Below are 26,739 nucleotides of genomic sequence, written 5' to 3'. Positions count from 1 at the left end.
TCTCCAGTGGCTTTCTGTACTTGATCTGACCATCGGATAGGTGAGCGTCCTCTGCCTCTACGTCCTTCTACGTTTCCGCACACAATTAGTCTTTCTAAGTTGTCATTGTCTCTTCTCGCAATGTGGCCAAAAAACTTTAAAACATTTGCAAGACACTGAGAGGAGAGTCTGGTCTGAATGTTTAGCTCTTCGAGAATCGACGGATTGGATCTGTGCTCCGTCCACGAGACGCGTAGCATTCGTCTCCAGTACCACATTTCGAATACGTCAATCCTTTTCCTATCCTCTGATTTTATTGTCCATGTTTCGGCACCGTAACTAAAGATTGAAAAAATGAGTGTCCGTACCAGTCTCATTTTGAGTTTTTTGGATAAAGAGCGGTCCTTCCATATTTTTGACAGTCGACTCATCGCGTTCTTGGCCATCCCTATTCTTCTGCGAATTTCCGTATGGGAGGAGGCTGCATTGCTTAAGGAAGATCCTAGATACGTGAACTCGTCTACTTTCTCGAATTGATTTAGGGCGCCTGTTGTTTGGAGGATATTCGCGTGGTCCACAATCATGATTTTTGTTTTCTGATTATTAATCTTGAGCCCACACTTGTTGCTTTCGGTTTCTACTCTCTTTATCAGTCTCGACATCTCCTCTTCAGATGTTGCTATCAGTGTTGTATCGTCTGCGAATCTTAAGTTTGAGATCTTTTTTCCTGCAATGGAGATGCCGCCTCTCCATCCATCGAGTGCGTTCCTCATTATGTATTCTCCATATAAATTGAACAGGTCTGGAGATAGTATGCACCCTTGTCGTACACCTCTGCTGGTTTTGAAGGTATCAGATTGCTGGTTTTCAATTCTTATTTTAACTGAGTTATCTTCGTATAAGTTTTTAATTAATATTGCCAAATGATCTGGAACTCCCATCTCATGAAGAACTGTCCAGAGAACTTCCCACTTCACACAATCAAATGCCTTTTGGTAGTCTAGAAAACAGATTATTATTGGAATTTTAAATTCGCGGGCCTTTTCTATGAGCTGCCGCATATTAAGGATTTGCTCTCTCGTACCCTTCCCTTTGACAAAGCCTGCTTGTTCTTGGGGAATTTGTTTGTCTAAGTATTGTTGCCGTCTTAAAACATAAAGATCGATTAATTAATTCCCTCAACAGAAGAAATCACAGAAATTTTTGCAGACCTTTATAAACAAAATTCCAGCACGAACAACTACTCTCCAAATTTTCTTCAATTTAAATTTAGAAATGAAAAGAAGGAGATAACGATCACAGTGTACACGGAAGACTACATGAGCTATCCAATTTCACTAAAAGAAATGGATGAAGAATTTTTCTCCAAAAACTAAGCACTGATCTATCAAAATTTAGTAAACATGAATCCCCACCAGCCATATTAATTAACCACTTCAAAGATATTATTGATAGAGTTAGCGACTACCAACAGATCTACACAGATGCATCAAAAACAACGGACGAAGTGGGGGCAGCCATTTTCTGTAATACTCATAATGCTAAATTTAAGTTGTATAACAACTATCCCCAATCCCCCAGAACTAAAAGCAATCCTTGAAGCTCAAAAATTCATTAAAAAAACGAACCAGAGAAATTACACAATCATAACTGACTCAATGAATGCCCTTTGTGACATCCAAAACATACTCCAGCAACCCTATTCATAAAGACATTTAGAAAGAACTTCAAAATGCTGCAAAGGAAAACAAACACGTGGTATTAATCTGGGATCCATCTCATATTGGAGTACACAAGGAGAATACAAGGCGGACTAGCTGAGACGGTCCATCATACAGTACAGACCGTATTTTCCATATAATCGTACGACGGATCAAAGAAATTCGATAGATGGCTGATGAGGTTGGAAAGTGCGTTTAAAAGTATTCGGCATCCCACAGGGTGAGCAATCAGCTTACTTATTACATTATATGGGACCAGAAGCGTACGATATATTATGTGATAAGTTATCTCCTCAAACACCAGATGCGAAATCATATGATAAAGTAGTGAATATTATGAAAGAACATTACAATCCAGAGCCCCTAGAAATAGCAGAAATTTTTCGTTTCCTACAGAGAAAACAAATTGAAGGGGAAAGTGTAAAAGATTACCTAACAGTCCTACAAAGATTGGCAATTACTTGCAACTTTGGTGAGTACCAAAAGAAAGCGTTAAGAAATCAATTTGTATTTGGCCTATGTAATGAACGTATACAGAGTAGATTGCTGGAGATAAAAGATCTAACCATCGAAAGGGCCATTGAAGTAGCCTTGAGTATGGAAATATCAGCAAGAGATGCTGCCCAGTTACATTAATAAATAATACAGATTACCAATATTATTTTCCAAATTTGCAGCTATACAATACAAATTTAAAATTAGTTTCTTATGGAGGTCAGCCATTAAATATTTTAGGCATGGCGGGGGTACAGGTCAAGTACAGGAAAGTAATTAAAAACTTAAACATTTATGTAGTAGAGTCAAATAAACATCCACTGCTAGGCAGGGAGTGGATTAGGCAATTACAGTTGAATTTACAAAACTTCAGGTAAAATCCAATATTCAACCATTTTTTATTAAATCAAGAAAGGTACCACATGCATTACTACCAGAAGTAGAAAAAGAGATACTTTTAAAATAAAAGTTATTTGTGACAAAGCTCAAGATGATAGTTACAGGGTTTTAAATGAGGGGGAAAGAGTGGAAGCTAGAGATTACATACATACAAACAAATGGAGATTTGGACGGGTAGTAGAAAAACTGGGAAAGCTGCACTATATAATCAAATTAGATGATGGCCAGTATTGGAAACGACACATTGACCAGTTAAGAGCTATAGTGGAAAATACACCATTACAGTCTGAAAATAATGTTGTGCCCACAGTTATAAATGAATATATCGAGAAACAAACAGCTGCTTGTGAGTCAACTCCAAATGGTGATAATACCAATATAGATTACCTTCTCATAGTCAAGGTTGATGACTCAAGTATCATTTCCTCGCCTTGCTCAGATGTTCCTTTGCGCCGTTCCAAAAGAACAATAGTAGCACCAAAAAGGTTAGATTTATAATGGTATCATAGTATTACATTTTAGGGGGGGGGAGTGTTATATCTTCTATAACATTACAAACTGCTGTTCCGGCCTACACCTACGGAACACACCAAATGTCATAAAAGGACATGCTACATTATTTATCAAAAAAATATAAGATGTAATTTACAAATTACGAGTACATTCATTTCAATCCTGAAGACATCAACCAAGATAGTCAAGATATCTACAAAGTGTGTACGGACACAACAGTTTGTATTTTGGGAAGGATTTCTGAAGTGGAAAGTGAAATGTCAATAAACTTACTTTAACCATCAATTGTGGCTTATTCCCATTAAAATAGTAATTACTTTAAAATGCCACAAGAAAATAACTTCAGAACAATAAACAGTTAAAAAGAATCATAAAATGACATTATAAGAGTTTAAATGCCATATGAACCAACAAAAAGTATTTTCTATCGCCAGATTAACATCCGGGATATATAACCGGTAAAGGATAACACCACACAACAATACAAAGTGAGAACTAACGACACGATTTCAAGAAGGATATCTTGAATAGCCTTAATAACACAAACAAAAATAAGCTGAGTACTGGATTCGAATCTGTGCGGGCAGAGCTCAATGGATATAAAATTTAGTACAGTCGGGTTAGACGACAAAAAGGCAGAATCTTGGGAGAATTATATTTTATACAAATCAAAATAAAATCAGATTTTAAATAAAATTATATTTTATTTGGGTTCCTAAAATATGAGATCAATATTGAGATCCCTCACAAAGAACAATACAAATAGACTTTTGAAAACAGTAGAGGACAAAGATCTATAATAGAATATATTCTGTCGATTAGAGAGTTACAGCCCTGTCAAATCTTGGATGTAAGAGCACTAACATCAGCAGAAATAAGAAGCGATCATAAATTGGTATTGTGCAAATTCCGAATGAACACACATATATGTGATAACAAAACACCAGAATACACCACAAAGATAAAAGTCGAAAGCTTACAGGATGACTCCACAAGATACCTATTCTAAAAAAGAATAACCAAAAAAGCAGAAACACATATATATCAAAGAAAGTGATGAGAAAGCTGGGCAAAAATTAAGTCCAACATTTGTCTTTTCCTTTTTATTTCGATATACTCTGTACGATTACTAGAAACCAATTCGCTAAGAATTCTGCTTAGTTGAGGAGACATGTTGTGGAATGCAATTTTTAGATTCCCCATGTCTCTCTTAACATCTTTATCAACGTCTGTTTTGCCATGCAATTCTTAGAAGGCACAGATTAAAGCAGAATTCTTGAATTTGGTTTCGAAAATTAGTCTACGATTTTATTATCACATGCCGCTACATTGCGTCTATACGAAGCCATGTTAGAGTTGCTTCCTAAGACAGAAAAGATTTATTTCACGTTCAGAGCGTTTGCGAAAGCCGTTCTGATGAGGCCTATTGGGCCGAAATACGTATAAACGGATGCGCAAGCTCCCTGTACGTGAAATCAAATCTTAACTGTCTTTTCCTTTTTAAGTCCAATATCTTAGGCTCGGCCAAGGAAGTTCTTGGTGAAAGAAATATAAATAAAAATAAATCGTTCCCAAGTCGAAGAACTCCATGGTTTTGTAAAGAAGTGAAGGAAAAATGCAAAGAAAAGAAAAAATCTTACCTGAAATACATGTGAACCAAAACACAAGAGGCATACCATAATTACAAGACAATTAGAAACGAAACACATGCACGTGTAAGGAAAATAAAAAATGATCACTGGGAACGCTTTTCGAAAGAAATGGAACATGATTTTTACTATGCGTTGACCAGTGTAATCAAAGAAATACTTTATAAAAATTTAAAAATTTAAAAAATTTTACAAAGTTAAGTCACTATCAATTCACTAAAATTAACGGCATAAATTGTAATTGGAATTTCGTTTTATTTATTTAACTTCTAAATATTCATGAAATATCATAACACTATATATTTTCGGTTGATAATTTGATATTTCGAATTATTTAGTTTGTCTATTAGCAAAACTAGTAATTAGGTCGGGCTGTACATAACGTAAAAATATACATACAACGGTTTCGGACATGAATTAAACGTTTGAATTGGAAAACCTATTGACATATAGTATTTGTTATTAAATTTTCAGCTTCATTACTGTTTATAGACCGATTCTATTTGTTACACTGTGTACCTACTTAATTTGTATTTGTATAATAACAAAGGGAATACAATGGAATTGTTTAAAATTCTTTCAATTTTAGTTTTCCACAATTTTGTAACGTTCTATAACTACGATAATATTCATATACAGGGTAGCCCGACAAAAACGAAACAGAGGCATTATAAGGAACTGTGACAACATTTTTTAAAAACTCAACGACTCGTCGATTTTTGATTAAAGATTAGAGGTGAAGCATGTTTAAAATTTCTTTAAATTATTCCCCTTAGGAAATTACTTTCATGCCGCCTATGTCTATATATTTTGTTAAAAGCCTTAAAATTAACCCAAAAGCAACGAGCGATTTGTCACGCTTTTTTTAACAAGGAAGTATTTCGCCAAATGTTCTCTTCTCTTTTTATCTATCATTTGTTAAATAGAAACCTTTCCTAGTAACAAAGAGATCAGCTTCTATTGTCAAATATTCTGCCTACCTTCTAAGAAAAGCAGAGGAGTTGGTTTTCGGTGAAATTATAATTCCTGTCAGGACAGAGTGGTTAGATTGAAAAATGACCACACTAGCTTTGCAATTTAAATATCATTATCGTGTGGCACTCTTCAGCCAATACTCCCACTCTTTTTTTATCCTTAGCTTGGTTAAGATCAGAATTCGAATTCATTTTCGAGTTGGTTTCTGTGGCAAGCGGTTTGTCTCCATCAAACGGCGGTAAGTGTATTTTCAATTCACCATTATCTATATATCTTCACAGAGTGATTCCTATATTAACTCTTTTCTTCTCTTTTGTCAAACAGACGTCTTCCAATTCGAAGAAACGAAGTCACTTCTGTTTGCCAATCATTCGTCTCTACGATCATTCGTCTCTTCATTTATCTCTACTGTTCGCTACTACCTGTATTCCTACTGTGTGCTGTCCCTTTTCGTCTGCCTAAATCAATTTGAGAGATTACGGATTGAAGATCGCAATTCGTTACCGTACCTGCTGTCCCAAGTACCTGTTTCGAGAACAACGTGTCAAATGTTTTTATTGAGAGCGTTTTATAAACGAACGTCACTATCTGTGCCTACCTGTTGCCTGTTGTATTGTGAGTACCTATATTTTTATTGACTAAAGCTCATCTTCGCTGCCTATGTCGTAAGAAGTTGATTTACGACCTAAGAGTTCAGTGACTTTGCTATTTATGGTTAACTTTAACCGAATGAACTATTACGAGTATAAACTTACAATATAATATATACTTATAAATTACGAACAATTTGTTTTATATTAATGTAGGTTATCTTCTTCTTCTTCAAGTGCCCTGTCCGTTGCGAACGTTGGCTATTAACATGGCAATTCTGATCTTGTTTGCGGCGCTTCTGAATAGTTCGACCGATGTGAGCCCGAACCACTTCCTCAGATTTTGGAGCCACGAGTGTCTTCTCCTGCCTGGCCTCGCTTACCGTCTATTTTTCCCTGGACAATCAATTGCAGTAGACGGTACTTATCGTGTCTCAATATGTGGCCTAGATATTCAAGCTTTCTTTGTTTAATTGTATTCACGATTTCTTTCTCCTTTCCGATTCTTTGGATTACCTCTATGTTGGTGATATGTTCGGTCCAGGATATACGAAGAATGCGTCGGTACACCCACATTTCGAATGCTTCTAGTTTTCTCGTGAGCGTCTCCGTCAGCGTCCAGGCCTCCACATCATACAGTAAGATCGAAAAAATGTAACATTTAACTAGACGTAGTTTTAAGGGAAGAGACAAATCCCTGCTTATGAGAAGCTTTTTATATTACTAAATGCTGCTCTAGCTCGTTCTATTCCCGCCTTAATTTCTGTGGCCTGTTCCCATTTTGCATTTACGTTGGTGCCAAGGCACACATAAGATTGTAGGTTATATTTATGTTAAATATGCATAGATTTGAGGTGATCACGTTCACAAAAATTTAGTAAATGTGTACGTATTCTCGAGACATAATAATAACTTACTTGACGAATATTTACAATTATAATATTCCTTGTTTTTTTTCTATTCTTGAGAATACTACATTATTCAGAATTATTTTTCAAAAAAGATATTTTTTGTTGTATTCGATAATAAATTGTGCAATCACTTATCTCGTGCCATTTAACTGTGCAGTAAAAATTGTTATAGTGCATTTTTTTTACTACTATACCTCAATATAACTTTGTTTATGAACTATTTGCCTTATTTTTTTGTTATGATATAAATTTATATTTTTGTGCATGGTGTATCTCTTTCAGGCATTGTTATTGATTTATATTACTATTTGTTTTATCACATAACCAGTATATATGTGTCGAAATATTAAGTGTGTACCGCACAATCATAATACCTTTTCTCCCACGGTTTACTTTATTCTCGCGTGATTATCTTAACTGTACCTTACCTTTCTTGTTATCTTATTCTATATGTCTTAAGGTTTCCCTGTTCTTCTAAAATAGGGTGGTGCCCAAATATTTCCCTTGTCTTATCTTCTAACTTCTCTTCTCTTTATCTTCTACCTTCTCGTCCCTGTATCTTCAGTACTTCTCTAACTGATTTTTTATATTTGAGCTGTAATAAGAGCCCCGACCAAGGTACCTCTACCAGACTGAAGCCCGAGCCTAGTACCGTTCTTTGTGTAACTTCTAATCTGTCATTGAAGAGAGTACAAAGGGGACACATTTTTCCAGTATTTTAGATTACTCCTAAGCCCGGGTAAGAGTTAATCCAACATTTTTAATGACAACGAAGGTCAAACACGAAATCATTTTAAAGAAAGTCCTTTCAATTCCCTATACATTAATCCTAAAATTTTTAAGTTCCTTCCAATAGTTTATTTTATTAATTTCAAAAAAATACATTTTAAATTATTTACATGGGCAATACGGAAATAATTTTAGTATTAAGAACCTTATTATTACCTATTACCTGAAATACTCCAGACGTCAGGGACGAAAATATCACTGAACCTTTAAAAATCATACGAACACGCTGAATTTTGCCGAGCATATTAATTTTGGGACCCAAAAAAAGATGCAAAAAAGTTTACCACTTTTACCCCGGGCTTTCCCCTAAAATATGTTGACAAAAGGCGATCGTCAAATGCAAATAACCGTAGATTAGCTCCCACTCATAGTAGAATGAACACAAGGTATATTATTGCGCATGACATTTGACAGCTGACCCAGGCGTGTGACGTAGTCAAGAACTCTCGAACCCATGGTACAATGAACACAATTAATACAACAAAAGAACCAGTTCCATTAATTGAATCTTCTGAAGATAGGATTATAGAACATGACTCTTGTGATAGGCATAAAAAGAGTTTGAGTATTTCTATGATACAGAAGATGTTAAAAGATTCAAATCTAGCTCCTAAAAGAGACTGTGATAATATTTTAAAGTTAGGCGAGAAGGTGAGCTTTGTCCCAATTGCAAATAAATCATATTCTTTGCCTGGTAGTAAGAATTTGTCATATACAAGTGATCATTCTAAAAATGATGCTATCATCTGAAAGACTATATTCAATAGAAGAGTTTCTTAACGAATAACTAAGAAATTACAGTATCTTTATGTACAAGTAACTTAAGTATTTTTATATATACTAGCGTACCAACTCGACATCGAGTTTTTTAAATGAAATTTTTATTTTGCGAGAAAAATTAAGAGATCAATACAAACAATATAAGCAAGAATATACATAACATTCATCAATAATAATGCAAGTAAAAAGTGTATTAAATATCACGAAATATTTCGTCGAAAACAATGTTTTTTGTTACAATGTTATCGTTTAGCAGTTAATTTTGCATGCTGATCACGAATCCGGTGTCAGATTTGCTCTATCTTGAAGTTTTATGCGCGTTTCGGGTCACTTCCGGTGTCGGATCGTAACCGGAAGTACATATTTAGATTCGTCTCGACGAGACCTTTCGATCCATATATACATTGTGGGGTCTAAAACTTTAACTTAAGTAAATTTTAACTTCCGGTCATCTCAAAACCGGAAATGAATTTTTGTACCAAAAGTATATCTTGACAATCTCTTACGTAATACTAATAATATTCCGAAAAAATATTTTAATTATCTAATATGGTTTTTGAGTAAAGTGGTGGACAAGAAAAGGGCTTAGCGTTTTAGTATATAAGATTTGGGTGTCCTATGTATCAACTTCAATTTATTAGATGGTAAGGTTTATTACCATGAAAATGAACATATGGTTCATATAGAATGGTTGAAGATTACAATTCAAAATTATTTAGTCGACCAATAAAAATTAAGATTACCCCTCCCTTATATCGCCACATGTACTGTATATAGAAATAGGAAAAAACCGTAACTTAGGCACGCAGAAATAATGGCATGTACAAAGCAAACAGCCCGAAAATCTACTGGTGGTAAAGCGCCACGTAAACAGTTAGCAACCAAAGCTGCTCGTAAGAGTGCCGCAGTTATGGCTTTACAGAAAGCGAGTGAAGCATATTTGGTATGTTTGGTTGAAGATACCAATTTATGCGCTATTCACGCCAAGAGAGTCACTATTATGCCAAAGGACATTCAGCTAGCCAGGAGAATCAGGGGCGAAAGGGCGTAAACAAATAAAATATATTACAAAACGGTTTTTTTCAGAACCACAAATATCTGAGAGTGTAAGATTATTTCTTTTAAAAGCACTCTTATTCACCTCTACTTTTCACTTTTCAAAGAAATTCTGTATAATTTATTTTGTTATATTTTCGGTAAAATTTGGTCTTGATCGGGAATATGAACTTTCTTACATAAATAGTAAATATAATTGTGGCGCCGAAAAAGTCATTTGTTTTTAAAAATTCGAAGATATTAGTCCAATTACTTCTTTAGTACACTCGCGATCATAAAATCCGGGTCACCTTGAAAATCACCGATATTTCATTTTTAACGAGCTTTATCGTAAATAATAATAACACAAATACAAACTAATGCATGTTTCTGAGAATTGTTGCGGTTTCCTTTGTAACAAAGAATTCCAATAGTGCCGATTTCGCGGTAAAGTGCACACTTCCCAAAATGAACGCTACCTGTAACTCCGCTTGTTTTAAATGTCTCGTTTGTACTTCGACTTTCTGTTCAAATGCAACGGACAAACGTTTATTATTGCCACCATTAGTGTTTATTAGTGTTTTTTTTTTGACAAAAATGCCTTTGACTGTTGTTGAAACGGCACAAATTGTTGCACTTGTGGAAGACGGTCACACTCAACGGCAAGTCGCAAGAACTGTTGGCGTAAGCCTTTTTACAGTTCAACGAGTGCTTCAACGCTTTCAGAAGGCAAGTTTGCTAACCAGGCGACCTGGCTCTGAACGAAGAAGAACGCCCAAGGCACTAGATGACCGTTTCCTTGTGTTTCAGGCTTTACGAAACCGGACCTCAACTGCGGTTATGCATCAAAATCGTCTAGAGGAAGTACGAAATCGCAATTTTAGTGTTGCAACAGTCAGAAGAAGACTTCGTTCTTCTTGACTATCTTCTCGGGTAATGACTAGAGGACCGCCACTTCGCCGGGTACCTCGAGTTGCACGACTAGCTTTTCCTCGACAATACGCGCATTGGGGAATTAACGATGGTAGCAAAGTGTTATTCTCAGATGAATCCCGTTTCTGCCTAACTGGATCCGATGGACGTGTAAGAGTTTGGAGGAGAACCGGTGAACGATTTTCACAAGCTTGCATTGCTCCAAGAATACCATTTGGTGGAGTCTCGGTCATGGCTTGGGGAGGTATATCTTCCGACTTCCACACAGAGTTACCCTTCATCTAAAATGGGTCCCTAACTGCACGAAAGTACATTACAGAGATTCCGGAAGAAAATGTTATGCCCAACATGGCAGGGCTTGGAGAAAACGCCGTTTTTATGCAGGACAACGTGCGACCGCACGTTGCCAGGATCAATATGTAATATTTGGACGAAGTTGGAATTACCAGCCAGCTAGGTCTCCGGACCTGAATCCCATCGAACATCTCTGGGACGATTTGAAAAAACGTATTCAAACCCATACACCTCCTCCTAACAACAGACAGGAGCTTAAGGATCTGTTAGTGAGAGAGTGGAATAACATACCACAACATGTAATCCGGAGAAAAATTGAGAGTATGCCCCGTCGTCTGCAAGAGGTTATTAGAGCAAGGAGAGGCAATACACGATATTGGTCATTGAAATTTCACTGATTTTTTACCACGCTCTGTATTTTCCATTTTTTTTCGTATGTCTGTTATATCAACAATTTGATTTGTTTTTTTCAATAAAAACAATAAAAAACCATTTTTTTTCTTTCAAAACAAACATTGATGACAAATAAAAAATACATTAGCCAAAAAAAGGTTATTACTGCACCAGAGGCAAAAATATTTAAGAAACTTGAAATTTTCAAGATGACCCGGATTTTATGATCGCGAGTGTATTTAGAATATCTTTTTCACATTTAGAATATCTAATTATATGTTTAATGTTCGATGTTGATATGATGAGAAGAACGCATAAGTTTAATTTCACGTAAGAGGAAGTAAAGATGATTTAAAAAACCTAACTGTCCTTAATCGTTTGTATAATTTGGTCACCTAATTCATTTTGATATCAATTTGTTTTATTTACAATCGGCAACGGCCATACCACACTGAATATACCGGTTCTCGTCCGATCACCGAAGTCAAGCAGTGTCGGGTGCGGTTAGTACTTGGATGGGTGACCGCTTGGGAACACCGCATGTTGTTGCCATCCTTTTTTCTTTTTAATTTTTGATATTATTAATTAAAAAAAATTCATTATTCGAAAAGCGATCGCTTACAGATTTTACTGAATTTATTGCGCCATAACCGAGCGAAAGGATATATACTAGTATGTATGTAGTGAAAATGAACACACGAACCCTGTACCATTAAACAGGAAGATACTTTATCACCCAAACTGTTCACCTTAGTTTTGGAGGACGTTTTTAAAAACCTAAATTGGAAATATAAGGGAATAAACATCAATGGCCGCTACCTCAGTAATCTACGATTTGCAGATGACATAATCCTGATAGCTACTGACCTACAAGAAATGCAAACCATGCTTTTAGAACTACATACCGAATCTTCTAAAATAGGACTGAAAATTAATTTAAACAAAACAAAAGTCATGCACTCCGAAGACACCGTGACAATAATAAACGATAAAGTTATAGAAAAAGTTGAAGAATATATATACTTAGGACAAAAAATAATACTAAATAGGGAAATTCAAACTGAAGAAATAAAAAGAAGAAGAAAGTTAGCTTGGGCAGCATTCGGTAAACTGAACTATATACTCAGAAATCAACAAATTCAATTACATCTTAGATCTAAAGTTTTTGATGCATGCATTATTCCGATATTAACTTATGCGGCACAAACATGGACAATCACAAAAAAGAATATGAATATACTTAGAGTCACTCAACAAGCGATGGAAAGAGCAATGCTAGGTATATCGCTTAAGGACAAGAAAACAAACACATGGATAAGACAGAAAACCAAAGTCACCGATGTGGTGCAAAAATCATTAAAGTTGAAATGGGAATATGCTGGACATGTAGCTAGGAGCGATCTAAACAAATGGCACAGATCAATTATAACCTGGAGACCATACCAACACAAAAGACCCAGAGGCAGACCTCCTATGAGATGGACAGATGATCTGAAAAGGACTGCCGGGAAAAATTGGCTACAAGTAGCGTACAATAAAAAACAATGGAAAGGAAGACTTGAAGAGGCTTATGTTCAGATGTGGACGTGAATGGCTAGACGAAGAAGATGTAGTGCATGTGTATGTATGTATGTAAAATGTTAACGGTTTTCATTCAAAAACAGTCAGAAAACTACAGAGGTTTGTTTAATGCTACGCTAAAACTTACAACTAAAATTTTACAAGTGCTAATAAATCAGAGGGTAAGTTTAGCAGATGCACAACAGGGTTTTCGTAGTGGAAGATCGTGTACATATGGAATATTCGTTATAAAGCAAATTACTGAGAAATCATTTTAGAGTATAAAAGACCAGCATTTCTGTGTCTGATTGACATAAAAAAACTTTTGACAGAGTAAGTCTCAAAGATCTAATCCAAAGATGTTGCTAAAAGTCTTTAAAAATCCTCTGTCTCATTTCATCATTTATTTTTGTAGTACACTTAAGCCTGCATGTTTGTTGGCAAGGTTCGCCCATTTTTCTTGCCTTAACCAGTTTTCCCTGTCGATCTGTATGTTCCAACCCACGATCTAGACCAGTTTTAGATTTTACATCAATTCATTCTTCACAATTCTTGCTTGGTAGCTGTCCTTACTAAATTTACTATGAATTGACCTCTCGAGTACATCCTGAATACTTATTTAAATTTATACAAATGCACCCTTTATTCACACGTATTAGTTTTGATAGCAATTTATACGCTGTATAACTTTTATACTTGGTTTTCTGTGCGTTTATTTTTAATCCCAAACCAAGTGTATGTATTGTACTAGATCAGGCAACCAGATACCTAAACTATTAATTGATGATCTGGAACTGGAAGGTGTGGACACCTTCGTCTACCTGGACTCGCTGCTGACCAAAGACAACAATGTCAGCGAAGAAATTAAAAGAAGAATAGTGCTTGCCAATAAGTGCTATTATGGCTTGAGGAAACAGGTGGCCCCTAAACTACCCAGAAAAATTAAAGTTACCATATATAAAACACTAATAAAGCCAGTGTTAACATACGGGTCACTTACACAGAATGACCAAGAATTGCTTAAACGTTTCGAGAGAAAAATTCTAAGAAAAATATATGGAGGAATCCAAGAGCAGGGTTTGTGGCGAAGGCGCTACAACTTTGAGTTATATAGAAGTTTTGGGGAAACGTTGTAAAATGTATTAAATTAGCACGCCTTCGATGGATAGGAGATGTAATTAGGCGAGATGAAGAAGTAACGATCAGAAAAATTTTCGATCGAAGAGGACCAGTGGGAAGACGAGCCAGAGGAAGACCAAAACTTAGGTATCAAGATAACATACAGGATGATCTAAAAACCATCTGAGTTAAATCATGGAGAAGAGTTGCCAGAGACAGGGGCGAATGGAAGATTGTTCTGAAGAAGGCTTTGGCTCATAACGAGCTGTAATGCCACTGATGATGATAACTTTTATACATAAACACTGTTGTTCATGTACACGTACTTTACTTAACCTCAAAATACGAAAACTCTATTAACTCACGAGACAACGACGTTTCCGTTAGGAATGCCGAGGAAGATTATACCAACTTAGCATAGTTTTCGTTGAAAATGTAAGGATATACTAAAGATATCACGGTAATCTAATTCTTCAGGGGTGTACTTAAGTCAAAAACGCCAAAAATTGAGTTAGTACAGTCTTTGCTGGACGAGTCGATATAATGTTATAAAAAGCATCTTGAGTATCACTAAACAAATTCAATCTTTATGATGACAGCATATCATTGTTCCCAATTCCGGACATATAAATATGGACATACAGATAAGAACTGCTTTTGTCTAGTTCTATGTTCCTTGTCATCTTTATTTTATTAGCAAGACAAAAAATAATTTATATTTCCTTATAATTAAAATAAATACTCCCGTTCGGAATATTCCCACGAAGCGGCACATCGTTCTTCTGAAAAACACTGCTTACTAAAACTAGTAACTGAAAGATAAAATCTCGCATTAAGTGATTACACCTGGTGATGTAACTGTTATAAATTGTTGTAAACACTAAGAACTAAGACATATACTTATACAATACGCTCGTCGAGCAAACGTTCAAGTTTCGTTGAAAAAAGAAAAGGAAAAGATCGAAAACCCAGTTTACGCTTGACTTTCTAACCTCGCTAAAGGTAGGAAGTTGAGTTGAGCACGACTCAAGAGAGGCTTTTATATTTGCGATGGAATACCAGATGTACGTACGAATCACGTTTTTAATTTTTACCTCTTTGATGCTGTATATGGCGCGGTTATTTCAGTAAATTTTGCTTTACCGATTGACGTTGCAATTATCGAGATTCTATTGAGAATGTGCTTTTCATGGAGATCGATTTTATTAGTAAATGCCCGTCTCTAGCGTGTGCTTTATTATTTTACAATATTAATAATGTTCCATCTAAGGAGACTGAAAAATTTCATGCTAAAGCAGGAATGCATCAATCTCAATATCGAGCCCGTTAATCAGTTTGTATTTCCTATCATATCATAGGGGTCAAACAAAGAATACTGAGGTCGCCCAGAACAGTAAGAACGTTTTGGCATACAAATTTATGAACAAAATACACTCCGCGTCATACAAAACGAACTACCCTATTAAAATATTTTCCAAATTATTATGTTTTGCTACAAAATTAAGCATTTCTTTAATATAATAACTCATTTAGCATAAAATTTCATCATTATCATAAACAATCAATTAAAAATAAAAAAGTTAAGAAAAATAGGAATTTAAAAAAAATCAACTTACAGTTTTTAAAACAACAATGAATTGTATATTTAACAAAAGCTGGTATCCGTTTTTAGTAATGGGTATTGCCACCTGGATTCTGGATGACCCTCGTCATTAGATTTGGCATCGAATTAATATCGTTTTATATATCTCTTTGGGGAAAAACGTCCATTTCTCAATAAGTGCCATCTGAAGCTCTCCAGGTGTTGTTGAGCAGGTATACGATGCCTTTAGGCATGCCAGTCTATTTTTGGAATATCAACCTCTTCAAGGTGCTCCGCTACTCAATTCCTTGAAGAAATCCAGCATATGGCATCACATAATGTTGCAAGGTTTCTATTGTGTACCTTACCGCTATTAACGCACCTCTGTGGATCACCACGAAATCCGTATGCGCATTAAAAGAAATTCGTATCCAAAACGTTAATGAACCACCACCACAAGCAACCGCCCGAGTGCAACCAGCGAAATGTTCTCCAACCCGTCTGTATACCTTACTGCGTCCGTCTTTACCATCAATGGACATTCTACACTCATCCGTAAACAATACTTTTTTCCAATATTCTTCTATCCAATTGATATGCTTACGGTCAAAATGAGTCTTCGTCTTTTGTAAGCTAAGGAAAGTAAGGGACTGCAAGCTGTCGAACTTTTTCCCTTAATCTTCGCCAGACAGTAGAAAGGCTAAACGCTTGGTCCTTGAGCTTGTAAATATCTAGAATAATCCAATCTAGAATAATCCTCCTTACATTTATAGCATAATTTTTAAGGCTACAGTAAGCCTTTGCCCTTTGTGTAACTCTGCTATTGCCTTTTGCTGCGTTTTCATTAAACCGCCTTGATTTATATTTAAGCCAACTCAATATTAACCTCTAACGACCATAATTAAATCGTTTTCATGGCACAGAGCATGATCTCCCACTCTTCTGAGCTTTGACAAAGGATTTTCAACCATATCGATCACAGTAGAAGAGACAAGACTCTTTCGCAACACTATTTTACTGCTTTTATATCCGTATATCGATCTCGGAGGTACGTAATTATATTTTTTAATGGTTAGCAAGTAGTCAATTCATTTGATGATGGAAGATGATATATCCTGATATGTTCTTGTTGCAGCTGTGTAATCAAATGTCCTCTTCACGTACTTTTAATTATGTAAATACAAAGGAATGACCAAAAAAGCTTAGAATCACCAAATAGCGTGTGAACTTTTTTAATTCGTAAAATCATAATCTGTTCACATGCCATACTCAACCCATTGGACCAATAAGGAAAAGTCTGGCTTTTTCTGAAAAATTAAAAATCCGAACTTTTCACAAGTAAGGTGTCCGTTGAAAAAAAATTATCTGCAATTTCTAGTCGACGCGTTTTAATGAACAAAACTTTATTGGATTAAGTTTAACGAACTGGGATTTTTCATTTGGAACTAATCCTATACCTACTGGCAGCCGAGTTTTGTAACTAACTTCATTTTACCTAATGAAAGCGTCTGTAGAGTTAGAACTGATGGCTGGTAATAAAGCATTGTTTGACAGCAATTTTTTGCTTGAAAAATAAAAAAAATATAAATGAATGAATGAATCAAAGCCGGGAGTCCATTAGGAGTTGAGTACGTAATTACTTTTTCTTCGGTCGGAGGTTTTTAAGTGAATTAGGTAAATAATTGCATTCTATCATGGTCTAGTGTTTTACTGGAATTTCACATTTTTTGCTCTTTTAATTTCGTTATTATATAGAAGAATTATACTGATAGTAGTGGCGCTTGTACCGCAAAGATTTATTAGAATTTTTATAGTGTCATACCTTTAAAAATGTCGTTTAAGGTTCTTCTGATATCTTTATCAGATTCATTTACGGTTATTTTGGCCCTTTTTAAACTTCTTTTTAATGAGAATGAGCATTTAATGAAAAACTTTTTTGAATTACCCACTTATGACCTTCTCAGACATGCTCGTACCATCTTAACTGCTATATTTTCTTTATTTTTCTTCTAATTTTGGTTTTTTTTAACAGCTTCTTGCCATCGAGCCCCTTGGCTTCTAAGCTCTTGTGTTAGTTTTTTTTATAGTACTGCGGTAAACAGTTAGGCGATAATGGTATCACCTTGTCGGACTCCTCTGCCGATTGGGATATAATCCGTGTTTTTATGTAGTTTCACAGACATAGTTACATTCTTGTATGTATTGTAAATTAACCTTGTATATCGGTAGTCAATGCGGCATGCTTGAGGTGCTTTTAGGATTTTGTCAAAGGCTTTATGGAAATCTACAAAAGCCAGAACGAGTGGTCGATTGCATTTGATAGTCTTTTCTATCACCGTTTTAATGCTCTGTAGGTGATTATTTGTTCCAACTCCGGTACGAAATCCCGCCTGCTCTATTGGCTGGTAAAAACCAGCAATACACCAAAAGCAAAGTCAAAATTCGACTAGATACTGCTCTATATCTCCGAATTCAACTCTCCGACATCAAACCAAATTTAGACTTCCAAAAGTAGTCATTTTTGTGGTTAAATTCAAATCCTTATTAAGTAAAACTTATCCTTAAAGACTGCACTCTTCAGAGCTAATGGTTCAGCCAAAAGAGGGTATTTCATTTAGGGTTCCATAGCCAAAAAATTGGACCTGATCTAGACTCTTCTTCATTTTTTATAGTGTCAAGAGTTCTGCATATTCTCAATTTAAAATCCTTTATATGAGTGTATCTTATGTTTTAATTTTTTTTCTATGAATTGATACATAATGTGTCTACATGAACACAGAAGGATGTTAAGAACGTAATTATGTCTTTCCACGAGACTTTTGGAAATCTTAACAAAACCCATCAAACTCTTGCAAATTTGGTTAGAAATGTTAACATTAGTTATTATGCTGTTAAAACCTGTTTATATAATAATTTTTTTTATTTTCGTATCGAACGTCATTAAATTTGTTCATATTATATTGCTAATCCACCCCACTAACTCGCGTCTTTTATTAAGTAAGGCTGCTTTTGTTTACCGCCTCTGAAGTAAAACTAAAAAAGCGGCTATTAAATTTTTACGATGGGAAAATTTAAGTATTTTATAACTGTGCTTTAAATAAAACTAAAATAAAGGATACGACAAAATTATGTTTGTTTATGGCAGCGGTAGAACGGAGGAATAAAATTGACTGTTTTATTAATTTGAAGCTTAATATTGCGGTAATTAGGGAATTAACCGCGATGGTGATTTTCGTTTTAATTAATGGTTAAAAAGATCCTTTTAGTGAAAAGGGGTTTAGGTATGCACGATTAATTCTGAATGTAGTCGCGTATTATTCTTGTAATGTAATATCCCCATTGGACATGGGCGAGTCATATCCAGGGGTGATATGTGGATCAGATCATACTCTTCTCGTAGCTAAAGTAAAGCTCAAATTTCTTCTTCTTCTTCCTACTTTATAAATAGGCAAATTGCCTGTTTTACTTCGGTTTTTAGCCTCAATTGACGTTGTCTGACCATCTTTTCCTCAGTCGTCCCAATAGTCTCACGTATTTCTTATGATGTACCCTTACCAATAGAGGGTATACTTTTTTGCACTTTTTTGGAAGAAGATTGTCCCTCTTTGTTAGTTCTATCCTCTTTGTTTCTCTCCGTTTATTGGACTCTTTAAGTTTGAGCTTACATCCTGCTGACATTCAGCAGGATGTCTCAACAACACAATCTGGAGAAACAAATACAACCTCACAACGAAAACGAAAACCAGGATATATAAATCAATAATACAGATACGGCGAAAATACAAAGACTACTGGAAACAACAGAAATGAAAGTCTTACGAAAAATAACAAACCAAACTCTAAGAGACAGAGTAAGAAGTGAGGAAATACGAGCGAGATGTGGTATAGAAAAAATAAACGCTTGGACCAAAAGAAGAAAATGAAATGGAATCAACACATCGAAAGAATGACAGAAAATAGAATAGTACGAATAGCAAGAGACAAATCGCCAAATGGAAGATCATTGGGACGACCGAGGAAAAGATGGTCAGACAACGTCAATTGAGGCTAAAAACCGAAGTAAAACAGGCATTTTGCCTATTTATAAAGTAGGAAGAAGAAGAAGAAGATATTTAATATATTTGAATACTCCCAAAACCTTGTCATAAAACCCATTAGCGCACCTAGAATTTGCCTCTGGGGGGGGGGGGTTTTGGTTGGTCATCGAAATTTTTTTTATGGTGCTACCTCCATTTTGAGTCCTTAAAATGTGTGAGTAACAGTGTCGGAATAGGGTCCTGGGTTTTAACCCCCAAAACCCCCCCTGGGTGCGCCACTGATAAAACCACAGGCTTCACTAAAGCAATATAAGCTCTAAATTTACATTTGTCTTGACATAAAATGCTGACATCAGTAGTTGATTATTCATAATTTCCGCCATTTAGTGATATTCTCTTGTCTAACCATTTACCGAGACACTTTGCGTGTCAAACAAAATTTAAAAACCATTTGAGTCACTTAAATGCGTCGTAAAAAGCGGTCTGACATAGCGTCGGAAAAATTACCTAATTATAGGCATATCGTGCTCTTTACGAGGTTTTTCTCGGGAAGGAATACGTTTTTTTTACTTGCGAGACTAAATAGTAACGAAAGGATATCGTAATCATTATAATTTGAGATAGGATCTACATGACAGTGGAGGTAAACATAATGTGCGACAAATTCACGGTAAGATTTAAGTTAATAAGGGTCTGTCTCGAAGTTTAATCAAAATAAAAAATACAACCTTTGTCGTTCCACCTTAGAGAGTACACAAACCTGTCGACGTAAAAGGAGTGAACGAAATCATATAAGGTTACAGAGCGAAAAAAAGTAAAAACTGTAGTTATAGTAAAGGCTTACTTCAGATTTGTATATGCATGGCAAAATAAGAGTGGTACCAAAAGTTTTAAGTATAAAATGAATAGTGAAATAATTAAAACAAATAATAAGCTACCAAAAAAGAAGTAAATGTTACAAATGCTTCCAAATTTTAAATTTTTATAAGAGCCGTAAAGCGGGAACTTATATAATTTCTATACTTTTTCTAGATTAATTATGATGTGTCTTTACAACGAATATTGTGGAAAATTAACACATTAGCGTTTCTGGTTCCATCTTAAACATAATGTAAACAATGTCAAAATAAAAAACGCACCTTTCAAGTGACTTAAACCTGTCAAAAAAGAAGTAAATGAAGTAGTAGCGAAGGCTACGTTCAAATCTTTATAAAGCTCGTAAACGGGAGTATATATAAATCCTGTTGTTACGTAAATCAGTTGTTAAGTTGTTTATGATTGTTGTGTATGAAGTTGTTGTGTATGAAGTCATGGATGAATTCCACATCCCCGATAAACTGATAAGATTGGTTAAGGCTACAATGCGTAAAGTTGTTTGAAAAGTCGAAATACAGGGCGAACAATCACAGGCATTTGAAACGCATGTTGGGCTGCGACAGGGAGATGCGCTGGCGTGTCTCCTTTTCAACATAGCTCTGGAAAAGGCGGTCAGAGATGCCCAAATAGACAACAGAGGAAACAATTTTAATAAATCATCCCAAATTTTGGCATATGCAGATGACGTCGACCTAGTTGCCCGCACAACACGCAAGCTAGAAGAAATGTATACCACCTTGTCAAACGCCTCAAAAAATATAGGCCTGCAAGTAAATGAAGGTAAAACTAAGATAATGGCATCAACACCCAACAATAGAGCCAGAAACATCGGCCACCAATTTACGGTTGATAATTCTACCTTTGAAGTGATGGACAAATTCACATACTTAGGCTCCCTGATCACCAAGGAGAACGTCATAAAAGAATAAATCAAGCGAAGAATAATCCTAGCAAACAAATGCTATTTTGGACTGAGTAGACATATGAGAAGCAGAAACTTAAGCCAAAAAACAAAAATAACCATATACAAAACCCTTATACAAACAGTGTTAACATATGGGTCGGAGACATGGACCATTTCCAAGGCAGATGAAAATCTCCTGCTTATATTTGAACGAAGGATCCTGAGAAGAATATTCGGTGGCATCTGTGAAAATGGTGTTTGGAGAAGGAGGTACAACTACGAGATATATCACAGATATAAACATATATTTGGTGGTAAAGACGTAGCATCCTTTATAAAAATAGAAAGACTAAGATGGGCAGGGCAAGATCACAGCAGAACAACCCTCCTAGAAGAATCCTTATATCGCAACCTGTGGGAAGTAGAAGTAGGGGTAGGCCAAAACTCAGATGGAGGGATGGTGTAGATGAGGATGGTAGACAAATAGGCGCAGCAAACTGGCAACAGTTGGAAATGGATAGAACTGACTGGCGTAATAGACTTGGGAAGATCGAGGCTCTTTTATAGGGCTGTAGCACCAATGATGATGAAGTTGTTTATTGTTGTGACCTCTTGAGAGATAATAGTTTATTTCCGTTAGGTCCGATCCATGTCCAGTTTCTGGTATAATATTGGTATTCACAGCAGACATGTTTTCTTGTTTCAAGAATTTCATGTTTCCTCGTTGTGTTCAACTCCATTCCAAGATTGGAAGTTGCCTTGGAGTTCTTCTGATCTGCTGATCCGTTCCACATGCAAGGATACACTTTGAAACTGGCAATAGGAGCTTCATGGCTCAGTTGGTTTAAGTTTATTTACTCACTTGTCACTTAGTAGTTGAACAATTTTTTAATACATTTTTTAATTCATCTAATTTTTTTTTAATATATTTGCTAATTTAACATTTACTTTAATAATAATCAACAGTCATTTGTTAATAATAATTATGTATCAAGGGATGGTGTAATACCTCATTATCTATCGCATGTTAGGTATTGTTTTTGTTTTAAAATATTAATATTGGTACTTGAAATTTACCTCGTCAGGGTAAATCTCCATTTTACTGGCTGATGTTTCTTAGATCGAACGCCAAAGTTACAGGAGTACTCTTTCTAGTAGGTTAGTAAACTATATGTTCATTGTTAGTGTCTTTTTGTTCGCATAATCATTAAGTACTAATTAAAGTTAGGATATTCAATATTGGAAAAGTTGGGCGGTATCTGTATATAAATTTAGGGATTTCATTATTATTATTATTAAAGTAGTTTAACTGTACATATAGAAGAAGGGTAACATAGGCTAATTTTACTTTGTATCCGTAAATATTATTAAAGTTAAGTAATACATAACATACACAAGTAAAATCTACATTGGAAAGTTTCTGTTGATACTTTCCTGGTGCCAATGCATCCATTAGAGCAATTTCCTGAGTTTATTATTCATATTCTCATCAATTTATACATTTTTATCTACTTTCCACATATATTCATTTAACTGTCTCTGAAATCCATGCAAATTGGCCGAATCCTTCCTTGAGTGTCAATTGGTCATTCCTCGACATACCTTGCTAGCCAACCTTCCATTTGTATTTATTTCTATATCTTATTTAGTTATATTTACATATTATTATTACATTGCTCCATTTCATTGGCCCATTCCAATTCAATACCAAATTTCTTGTTAAAGTCCTGCATTCAAAGGAGTAAGAAAACTGTTTTGAAAACTGAAAAATTTCGAGGTCTTCTCATGCTTTACGATATTCTATCCATCCAAAGCCCTTGCACGCAAAAGATCGATGGGGAACTCTTGTTCTTCTTCTTCTTACGATGCCTATCCGTTCCGGATGTTGGCGATCAACATGGCTATCCTAACTTTGCTTGCTGCTATTCTGAATAGTCCGGTTGTCGATGTATTAAACCACTTTCTCAGGTTTTAAAGCTAAGATATTCTTCTTCTCCCTGGTCCTCTCTTTACAAATAACTTGCCCTGAAGAATGAGTTGCAACAAGCCGTATCTCTGTTCATTCCTCATAACATGGCCAAGATATTCTAGTTTGCGCTCTTTGATGGTGTTAATAATCTCGCATTCCTTGCCTATTCTACGTAGGACCTCAACATTAGTGACACGATCCACCCATGAAATTCTTAAAATACGTCTGTAACACCACATCTCGAATGCCTCGAGTTTTCTTAAAGAAGCTTCGGAAAGTGTCTAGGCTTCTACTCCGTATAATAACGTAGAAAATACATAGCATCTAATGAGAGAGATTTTGGTAGCAAGTGGTAAATCGTGACTTCTGAAAAGAGACTTCATCATTATGAACGCCGATCTCGCTTTTCCTATGCGTTATTTTATTTCACTGGAGTGATCCCATTGGCTGTTAATGTTGGTACCAAGGTATGTGTAGCTGTTCACTCTGTCAATTGGATGTTGGTTAACCAAAGGCTGTGTATTTAATATTTCGCGCTTACTGATTACCATGTACTTTGTTTTCTTCGTATTAAGATCAAGTCCGTGTTCTCTACTTATATCTGATATACGCGACATTATTCTTTGCAAACCGTCCAGACTATCTGCAAAAACTACTGCGTCGTCGGCATATCTAATGTTGTTTAGACGTATTCCGTTGACTAATACGCCTTCTTGTAGTTCGCCTAGCGCTTGCTCGAAGATATATTCAGAGTATATATTAAATAACACCGGGGACAGAATGCATCCTTGCCTCACTCCTCTATCTATGGAGACTGCCTCTGTCAATTGGTCATCCACTTTAATATTGGCTGTTTGGTTGTAATATAAATTATAGATGATTCTTAAGTCCCTATCATCTAACCTCACTTCTTTCAAGATGTTTATAAGTTTATCATGCTTTACTCTATCAAATGCCTTTTTGTAGTCGATAAAACAAGTATACACATCACAGTTAACATCCCTGCATCTTTGCATAAGCACTTGGACAGCGAATAGAGCCTCTCGGGTGCCTAAGGAATCGCGGAATCCAAACTGCGTCCATGATACTTGTTCTTCGCATTTTTTATATATTCTGCCGTGTATCACTTTCAAGAACGTTTTAAGTAAGTGGCTCATTAGGCTAATTGTTCTGTAGTCTTCGCATGTCTTGGCATTTACTTTTTTTGGTATGGTCACGAAGGTCGACTTTAACCAGCTTTGGGGTATTTTTCCAGTTACGTATACGTTGTTGAATACAGTTGTTATCCATTTTATTCCCTGTTCATCCATAAGTATTAGGAATTCTGCACAAAACTCGTCAGGCCCTACCGCTTTACCATCTTTAGTTCTTTTAATAGCTGACGTGACTTCTTCAATGGTAATCGGGGGTCCTGTTTGGCACTCAGTGTCTTCAATGGTATTCTGCCTTTCATCTGCAAAAGTTACTTCCACATAATTCTTCCAAGTGTCTAGTTTTTCTTCCACAGTTAACAGTGGTTTGCCTTGGTTATCTGCCAAACACCCAACTCTTCTAGGTTTGTATAAGCCTGCGGCTTCTTTAACTTTTTTGTGCATATTAAATGAATCGTGTTTATGGTGCAATTGCTGTATTTCCTTACACTGTTTTCTTAGATGTGTATCCTTAGCTATTCTAATAGCTTTTTTGATCTTTTTATCGATTCTTTTGTATAATGACATGTCTTAATCTTTGAACTTTCGCCTCTTGGGAAACGCACAAGAGGCGAAACAAGGCGTCTACGTTCCTTTCGCCGGAACTCTTGTAGACGGAATAAACGTCATAGGGGGGCAATAAGCTCTACATCCGAAACATAAGGAGACTAAATTCTTGATTGAGTTAAATGAAAGGCGGGGTTAAGTACAAGAGCCTCAGACCGAGTACCAGAGTGACCTTGTACAAAAAATAAACATCCATGTTCAGGTTAGTTCCTTGTAATATTAAAATAATAGGAAGATTACAAACAGTTTACGTAAAAAATCTGTTCAAATCAAACGCATTGTATAATAAGATCCGAATTACGGCGAAATAAATTGAGATAAATTGCTAAAGAGAGAAAATCAATTTCGAAATTTGTTTTAGATGCCTGTGTAGCTTGGAACAACAAATAACTATTTTCTAGTTAGTGGTATTCATGCATGTCGTATAATTTATATATATCGTAATTTATTTGCGAGAGATAAGTACCCTAAGGAATGGCATGGCAGTACCGAGACCAGTGTATATGTATTCTAACAATTCTCTCCCTTGACACAACCAGTAACGGACTTAGTATTTATATAGAAATATACGTGTAATTTTCAAGTATCTATTATAGATCGTATAAATATGTCCTGCATTTTATAGCAACAAAGCTTTAGACAATTCATTCCCGTTTTTTATTTTAGAGACTGGTGATTTGAAAATGACTTACTTCTTGGCGCTCACATACCTTGAGGTGATCTTTCTCCTTCTTCCTCCTCAATTCCTTGAGCTCTTGGCAGGACGTGGTCTTCTTCTTCTTCAAGTGCCCTCTCCGCTACGGAGTTTGGCAATCCCATTTGTGGCCTTCCTCTGCTTCTCTTTCCTAACCATGGCCTCCACTGTTGTACTTCGTGGTTCCATCTCTTATCCTTCAGTCGGGCATTGTGTCCTGCGAAGCTCCATTTTAATTTGGCAGCATGTTCTCCTGCTTCTTTTACTTTCGTTTTGCTTCTAATCCATTTGTTTGTTTTTTTGTCTATAAGTCTCACCCCGGGCATTGATCTTTCCATCGCTCTTTGTGCTTTTACTCTTTTATCAATATTGGACTTGGTGAGTGTCCACGTCTGTGAACCATACGTGAGTATAGGGAGGATACACTGATCGTAAATTCTGGTTTTCAAATACTGTTCTATTTTAGTGCTTTTCAAGATTCAACATCAGATTGAAGACTAGAGAAGGCAAAATACAGCCTTCCCTCACTCCACGCATGATTTTCACATAGTCAGTGTGTTCACCTTCAACTCTGAGATTTTCTGTCTGATTCCAGTAAAGATTTCTAATTATTTTCAGATCTTGGTTGTTAATTCCTGTTTCTTTTAGTATTTGCATCATCTTGGTGTACTATACTCGATCAAATCGGTAATAAATACTAGTACTGATATGATCGGTACTAGTAAAGAATGGTACTAAATACTTTCCCAAACACCTATGACACTATCTAGATCACATCATACAGA

The 26,739-nt window shown here is 35.7% G+C and overlaps 2 protein-coding genes and 1 non-coding gene across 5 annotated transcripts in view; 2 read left to right on the top strand and 1 right to left on the bottom strand.

Moving 5' to 3' along the window:
* The window catches only part of LOC140444943 (rho guanine nucleotide exchange factor 10), an 807,510-nt gene that overhangs the window by 561,698 nt on the left and 219,073 nt on the right, over positions 1–26,739 (bottom strand). The gene's annotated exons all lie outside the window — the stretch shown is intronic.
* LOC140444944 (histone H3, embryonic-like) lies at positions 9,616–9,852 on the top strand. The gene has a single exon (XM_072536657.1). It carries the CDS (start codon positions 9,616–9,618, stop codon positions 9,850–9,852), a length of 237 nt encoding a protein of 78 aa, XP_072392758.1.
* On the top strand, positions 11,890–12,008 carry LOC140447064 (5S ribosomal RNA). The gene has a single exon (XR_011951564.1). It is a non-coding gene; the product is annotated as a 5S ribosomal RNA (ribosomal RNA).

This window comes from Diabrotica undecimpunctata, chromosome 7 (genome assembly GCF_040954645.1).
Source record: "Diabrotica undecimpunctata isolate CICGRU chromosome 7, icDiaUnde3, whole genome shotgun sequence".
Classification (NCBI taxonomy): Eukaryota; Metazoa; Arthropoda; class Insecta; order Coleoptera; family Chrysomelidae; genus Diabrotica; species Diabrotica undecimpunctata.
Note: the sequence above shows the minus strand (reverse complement) of the source record. Positions and strands in the feature narration are given on the sequence as shown.

Bases quoted from the DNA above. Each gene is read 5' to 3' on its own strand.
- LOC140444944 (XM_072536657.1), top strand. From the start codon at position 9,616: ATGGCATGTACAAAGCAAACAGCCCGAAAATCTACTGGTGGTAAAGCG.